We start from the raw sequence: 7,632 nt of genomic DNA, 5'->3' as shown, positions 1-7,632 counted from the left end.
AGTTTAGAGCTAACTCGTGAATCTATTAGTTAATAAGAAAAATCGTCATCTTAAAAAGGATAAAACAACTAATGGCTTGATAATAACACTTAACCCTTTAAAAGTAATCTATTAGTTAATAAGAAAAATCGTCATCTATTAGTTAACTCGTGAAAATTATACGTAAAACGCGCATCAATACTTATAATCATTGCTTATCTTTCATTAACACAAATAAAATAACTATTAAACCACTGCATTCACATTTTTCATTAGGTAATATTGATTTATTAAGTGATTAACACACAATTAATCATGTTGAAGATCATAAAACATGAATCAAACATCATAATCATATCAATCTAATGACCAACTATGAAGATTCGTTTCACGACATAAATACTTCTTTTAGGATATCCAACTAGAAACTCTGATTGTCAATCATAAAGAATAAATCTAAGAGACAAACATAAGCGTTTTCTGTTTTTTAGTATTACTGTAACTAACCTTGAAGAGGAACGTTTATTTTTCTTTATATACAACAAAGCCTTAGTCCCGAAATGATTCGGAGTCGGCTAACAAGAACCATCATATAAAACCGTGAAATCAAGTCGTGTCAGCGACACAAATTCTCTCCCTCCACTCTGTCCTATCCACTACCATATTTTCCTCAATCCCCAATAAACTCATATCACTCTCGATCACCATCTTCCAAGTTTGCTTAGGTTTTCCCCTACTCTTCACCACTACATCACTTTGCCACTCTTCAGTCCTCATAACCGGTGCATCAAACGATCTTCGTCTTACATGGCTAAACCACCTTAATCGGTTTTTCCTAATTTTATTCTCAATAAATATAACCTTTTTTCATTCTTTTTTTCATATGGAATGAAGAAATCATTTGTTTTCATTCAATCCGATCGGATCAACAGTTAAAAATAAAATGAATCTTAAGTACGTTTTTATGTTTTTATCATTTATATACTTTATAAAAGAAAATTCAAAGGAAGAAGAAATGTCCAAAACCACCGCATAGAGGTCCTCCAATTTGAGATGTCATTTTCCCCATCTTAAACACCTCAAGCCATATGTAGGCCCTAAAACCTGTAGATCTTTTTGCATTAAATCCCTTTTCAATTAAAAAAAAGAAAATTCAGAATATTAACTCCTGAGTCGTCTGTACATAGTATATAGTATTAAAAACTAAAAAAATAATTCAATTTTATCTTGTCTACAACTTGCACCTCTCAATTTTGTAACTATAAAGAGAGGAAGCAGAAGCCAAAAATGGAGTTCTAAATTATCAAAACCTTTCTTTGCTTAGTTCATGGCAGTTGCAGAAAACATGACAAACAACGAAAACACCAACATTAACACTGGTAGTAGTAGTAAAGATGATCACGAACATGACATGGTTATGCCTGGATTTAGATTTCATCCAACTGAAGAAGAGCTTGTTGAATTCTACCTTCGCCGTAAGGTTGAGGGCAAACGTTTTAACGTTGAACTCATTACTTTCTTAGATCTTTATCGTTATGACCCTTGGGAACTCCCTGGTATATATCTCTTTCTTTTATCTCCCTCCCTCTCTCTCTCTCTATATATATAGATATATCTATGGTTAATTCCCTCTCCTTTTAGGGTTTCTCTTCTCTTCTCTTCTCTTTCTTTTTTATTTTTGTATATCTACATGTGTTGTGTTGTGTTATGTTGTGTTGTGTTTTCTTCATCTGTTCCAGTTTTAAACTCGAACAGATGAGTTTTGTACTACAGTTTCTTCTAATCCTATGAGGTGTGGGGTGTTGAATTCGGAATCTCGAGTCTTGTACTAATGTTTCTTCCAATCCATTTGGGTTTGGGGTGTTGAACTCGGAACTTTTGTGTCTTGTACTAGAGTTTCTTCCAATCCTATGAGGTGTAGTGTGATGAATTCAGAATCTCCAGTCTTGTACTAATGTTTCTTCCAATCCTTTCGGGTTTCCGGTGTTGAACTCGGAACTTTTGTGTCTTGTACTAGAGTTTCTTCCATTCCTATGAGGTGTAAGGTGTTGAACTCAGAATCTCTGAGTCTTGTACAACAGTTTCTTCCAATCCTATGAGGTGTTGGGTATGAATTCGGCTTCTCGAGTCATGTTCCTATCCATTCGGGTATTGGGTGTTGAACTCTGAACTTTTGTGTCTTGTACTGGAGTTTCTTCTAATCCTATGAGGTGTAGGGTGTTGAACTCAGAATCTTGAGTCTTATACTACAGTTTCTTCCAATCCTATGTGGTGTTGGGTGATGAATTCGGCATCTCGAGTCTCGTCCTATTGTTTCTTCCAATCCATTGGGGTTCCGGGTGTTGAACTCTGAACTTGTACTACAGTTTCTTTCAATCCATTCGGGTGTGATGGAGTGTAGAACTCGCAATTTTCGAGTCTTGTATACTAATGTTTCATTCAGCTTTTGAGTATTGTAGTACGGTTTCTTCCAATCCTATTATGTGTCATGTGTTGAATTCGGAATCTCGAGTCTTGTAATAATGTTTCTTCCAATCCATTCGGGTTTGAGGTGTTGAACTCGGAACTTTCATGTCTTGTACTACAGTTTCTTTCAATCCATTCGGGTGTGATCCAGTGTAGAACTCGGAATTTTTGAGTCTTGTATACTAATGTTTGATTCCGGTGATCAAGTGTTAAACTAGGAATTTTTTACTATGTTACTACAGTTTCTTCTAATCCTTTTAGCGGTTTGGTGTTGAATTCAGAATCTCGAGTCTTGCACTAATATATCACTCAGGTGTCAAGTATTCAGCTAACATTCAGCTCAGATTTTTCTAGTCTTGTAGTAGTACAGTTTCTTTCAATCCATTCGGGAGTGATCGAGTGTTAAACTAAGCATTTTCGAGTTTTGAGTGTAGAATTCGGAATTTTTGCGTCACTTACTACGGTTTCTTCTAATCCTTTCAAGTGCCCCGCCTTGAATTCGGGTTTTGTACTAATGTTTCTTCCAATCCATTCGGGTTTTCGAGTGTTGAAGTTCGAATTTTCAAGTATTACATAAAGACTAATATTGTACTAATTCAATTATTCATGGTTTGCTATTTTTTTCCAGCTTTAGCTGCAATTGGGGAAAAAGAATGGTTCTTCTATGTTCCCAGAGACAGAAAATACCGAAACGGTGATCGTCCGAATCGGGTGACTACTTCCGGGTACTGGAAAGCAACCGGAGCTGACAGGATGATCAAGACTGAAACTTCAAGGTCAATTGGGTTAAAGAAAACCCTAGTTTTCTACTCTGGGAAAGCTCCTAAAGGTATTAGAACCAGCTGGATTATGAATGAATACCGCTTGCCTCAACATGAAACAGAAAAATATCAGAAGGTAATTCAAAAAAATCAAGTCTTTACTTTGTTTTTAATCCATTTGTGTAAAAACCCTAAACATTATTATGTATGCGTATGGTGTTATTTAATAGTTTTTCTTGCTTAATTTCCCATATCATAAAATATAGCAAAAAAATTGGACATCCAACTTCAATATCCATTTTCTTTAGGAAAAATTTTAGGGTACCCTGGAGAATTACTCAGACCAATCAATTCATGACGCATGTATATATATTTTTTCGGTCAACCAATCATTGCCTATGTAGTGGTATTTAAAACTATTTTGATTGGTCGGCTGTGTTCAAATTTTGAACTCAATTGGTTTAAAATGCAAGAAAGGGGAAGAAGAGTACCACTCTTCAAGACCTAACTCGGAATGGGACACTCTAACAATGAGATCAGCTACACAATTCGCAGACCTCTTGTATAATATATACTCACTAACCCTAGTTTTAAGAGTTGTAATATATTTTCTAAGCGTTTCTGTGTTTTGTATGGGTTTTAGTTTCGGTTTCTGTTTAGACTATGTCATGAAGGCTATGTTTTCGAAATAATGTTCCTCAAAATGGCTTATAACCTATATATATATATATATATATATATATATATATATATATAAAACATGACATTCATGCTTAGCCTCCAAACAGAATCGAAAACTGAAACGGATACGGATACAGATAGGGATACAGGTAGGGATACAAAATCCAGAAATGCTACTAAAGATGAGTGTCCATACAACATATTCTAAGTACTTTTTTGAAAAGTTTCTTGATTATTGAATTCAAATCAAGTACAAAACGGAAAAAAAGATGAGAAAATACTAGTTCAAGGAACAATATACTGACAGCTGAGAGAATTTAAAATCTTAGTTTTGGTATTTAAATTTGGATATTTAATATTCTTTATTTCTTCACATGAAAAGTCATAGCACAATGTATGAACTTTTAATTCTGTGACCCCATCAAACCAAAATGTCCCCCCAGTTATTTTCATTTTAGCCCTTAGATAAAACTCAAGTTTGTCAATATTAATATAAGATCTATGATTAGGTTTAACTATCAACTTGAACATTTAGTTCAATCCGTTCCATGACAAATTTCATCTAAATTTCATGCATTGTGCTCTTTCAGGCTGAGATATCACTCTGCAGAGTATACAAGAGAGCTGGAGTAGAAGATCACCCGTCTCTACCCCGAACACTTCCTTCACGAGCATCATCGTCGCGAGGGCCTCAATCCGAAAAGAAATTGCTTGCCAATATGGAAAGGTTTCACCCTTATGCAGGAGGACAATCACAGCAGCAACTAGAAATAGAGAAGATTAGTACTGACACAGATGGAAGTTGCACTAGCTCAGATGTAACGACTGCTATAGGATTATCGAAAACGAACTTATACAATCCAATTCGGGTTCCTCCAGTTGCAACTAGTACTACTAGTACTACTTCAATTGGATTAATCCAACCTACAATTGAAGAAGAAGAGATTTTTCTCAACCAATCTAGACAAGTTTGTTCTTTAATCCCTAATCACAATAATCTTTTCACACCTTCCTCTTCCGTCTCATCGAACCCCGTGGATGATCTTCATAGGCTAGTAAATTTTCAGCATGTTTGCCTTAATCAGCAACAGCAACAGCAACCGCAACAGCTACAATATTACACTCAGCAGCAGGCTTCTTCACAATTCTCTATCATGTCGCCTCAACCGCAGCAGCTTGCATTTAATGTCGTCCCAAACTCGTTGCCTACCGCCTTTTCGGAGAGATTGTGGGAGTGGAATCCAATGCCGGAAGCAAGTAGAGATCAGTACAATATTGACAGTCCATTCAAGTAATGAATTATATCATATGAAATGCATGTACATTTTATTATATGTTACTAAGCTAGGTAATAATGATGATCTATCTATATATATATATATATATATATACATATATATATATTTATGTAGGATCCTCTAATTATGAACTCTAATGTCATTACTTACTTTAATTTGAGGTTTGATTACTAATTTATGGTGTGTATTTTATACTAATATTTTGGAATTTTCATTTTTTTTAGTAATTTAATTTTCATCTATTTGGACATGGATTATGTAGGAGATTTAAAGGGTTAGAGCTTTTGCAGAAACTGTTTATGTCATGAAGAAGACTTGAACATACAAAATGACTGTAAATCTATAATTAAGTTGGTTAAAATAGTTGAGTTTCAACCTAGATTAAGAGTTCTTAGGTGCTTGAGCATAAAAGAGAATTTTGAAGTGGAAATGTTTTCTATATATATGGGTAGTGTTGTAAACCAGCTGAGCCGCTCATGTGTGGCTGGATGTTTTCGGTTCTATAGAAATTCAACCGTATTTGGTTCGATTTATAAATGACTCGAACTTGAACATGGAAAAACTCGGTTTGGAAACTTGCAAATTGACTCGGTAATACGCTCGTGAACAAGCTCATTTATAATGTTCATGAATAAACTCGTGAGCAAACTTGTTTCGATTATCTTTTTAATAATAGAATTTCTATAAAGAGGAAATATAAAATTGCATAGTTTTGTGTAAATTTTTATTTTGTAGGTTTCAAAACTAGTTAAGTTTGTGTTAAAAGAAATTCAAATGAACATTAATTAATGGACATAATTATTGAGTTGTTCGCAATCAAAAGATAATGAACAAAATTAGCGAGCTGCTCTTAAGCAAAGCTAGTAAGCAAATAAAACAAGATACTCAAAAGCAGCTTGCGAGCCGCTCACAAACAGAATGTTGAGCTCGAACTCATCAATTTTTTGATAAGTCAAGCATGAGCAGACCAAATGTCGGTTTGATTATAACCCCATATCAAGAAACCATTTGACCCAAAAAAAAAATTAAGTTGATAGGTAAAGTTTAATATAATAGTTTTTAGTATTATCTATCATACACTTGCACGTAAATGTCCCTTGAGATTGAAGAGTGCACAAAAAAAAAGTATACAATATTGAAAAACAAGAACGTCTGGACTGCATAGGTGCTCCAGATCTAAAATCCATGGGTTTCTCTTGTCCCTTTGGACTTTTTTTGCGCCCATAGGTGATTTTTAGCTGATGAGGTCCACTTAGTCTGTTTAGGCGATGTCTAAGCCACAATGAACATAAATGTTTACTATTTTTTTGTCTTATATAATTCATTTTTGAACAGAGTCGCATGGTTATTAGTGAATTATATTTATTATTTTTTAATATTTTGGTTTAATTGCGTTCTTTACTTGTTTTCATGATATGGTTTAAGACTTTAAGGATATTGTTTTATAACTTTTAGTGAATTATATCATTCGTGCACATTATATTTTATGTGTTTGAGTTCTTTCGATGTTGTTATTGTCGAAATATTAATATTTGTATATTTTTAAAGATATATGTTACAAATATACGTGTTTTCTATATTAAATCATTTTATATTATTTTTTAGATAGTATAATACATATTGTAATTGAATTTATATAACAATTTATTTATTAAGAAATAAAAATACAAATCTGATTAATTTCCAATTAATCTTCGAGAGTTTTGTTCGTTCGACTAGCGACTAGCATTTTTTATAACTTTGTAAGTACATCTTATGGTATACTAAAATTTTAATAACAAATAGATTTATTAGGTTTTAACTTAGGTTTAGTAAGAAGGTTTGATACCATATATATATATAATCATTTGATTTTTAAACTTAAATTGACAAATTAAAATTTAAAAATAACTTTTATTTATTATTCTTACATTTTCTCAACAAGTATATAATAAAAAAATGTTAAAATTAATTCAAACATGATTCATTATTGTGATATATATAGCTAGCTTAGATGTCATGTGATTCATATGTATTGTCTATTTCATTTCCTTAAAGTAATATATACATATTCAATAATATAACTATTATTTTTGGTATAAACGTTTGAGTGAAATGGTTCTTTTGACATTTTTTTAGTCCCTTAAAATTAAAGATTGAAAATTCAAATCTTGCAATATCATTAATATTTAAATTTCAACATATAATAGAGGACTTGTTTCAAGTTAAAAAAACATTATAATATGTTAAAAATAATATATAATAAAAATGTTACTCTTGGGAAATTACCTATCAATTTATGAATCTATGTTAAATAGTCATACGTATATAGTAAATTTGTTGACTTAAAAATCAAGAATTAAGTAATTACGAGAACGATGGGTTTTTTTTTTTTTAATTGAAGATGGAGGCAGGCGGAGGAGAATCCCACCGCCTGGCCCAGAAAATAAAAAAGAAAAGAAAATTGT

General features: G+C 32.6%; 1 protein-coding gene across 1 annotated transcript; it reads left to right on the top strand.

Annotated features, from left to right (window-relative positions):
- Nucleotides 1-1,269: 1,269 nt before the first annotated feature.
- LOC136202132 (NAC domain-containing protein 35-like) lies at nt 1,270-5,344 on the top strand. Its single transcript, XM_065992621.1, has 3 exons — nt 1,270-1,535; nt 3,074-3,342; nt 4,478-5,344. The coding sequence occupies exons 1-3, from the start codon at nt 1,307-1,309 to the stop codon at nt 5,180-5,182; spliced, it is 1,203 nt and encodes a 400-aa protein (XP_065848693.1). The 5' UTR covers nt 1,270-1,306; the 3' UTR covers nt 5,183-5,344.
- The last annotated feature ends 2,288 nt before the right edge of the window (nt 5,345-7,632 follow it).

The sequence above is a fragment of the Euphorbia lathyris genome, chromosome 8, assembly GCF_963576675.1.
Source record: "Euphorbia lathyris chromosome 8, ddEupLath1.1, whole genome shotgun sequence".
NCBI classification, from domain to species: Eukaryota; Viridiplantae; Streptophyta; class Magnoliopsida; order Malpighiales; family Euphorbiaceae; genus Euphorbia; species Euphorbia lathyris.
Note: the sequence above shows the minus strand (reverse complement) of the source record. Positions and strands in the feature narration are given on the sequence as shown.

What these genes read in the sequence shown, in the direction of transcription:
- LOC136202132 (XM_065992621.1), top strand. Translation starts at nt 1,307, where the DNA reads ATGGCAGTTGCAGAAAACATGACAAACAACGAAAACACCAACATTAAC. An exon ending in TGACCCTTGGGAACTCCCTG is followed by an intron (nt 1,536 to 3,073) that starts GTATATATCTCT and finishes ATTTTTTTCCAG; the next exon opens with CTTTAGCTGCAATTGGGGAA. An exon ending in AAACAGAAAAATATCAGAAG is followed by an intron (nt 3,343 to 4,477) that starts GTAATTCAAAAA and finishes GTGCTCTTTCAG; the next exon opens with GCTGAGATATCACTCTGCAG.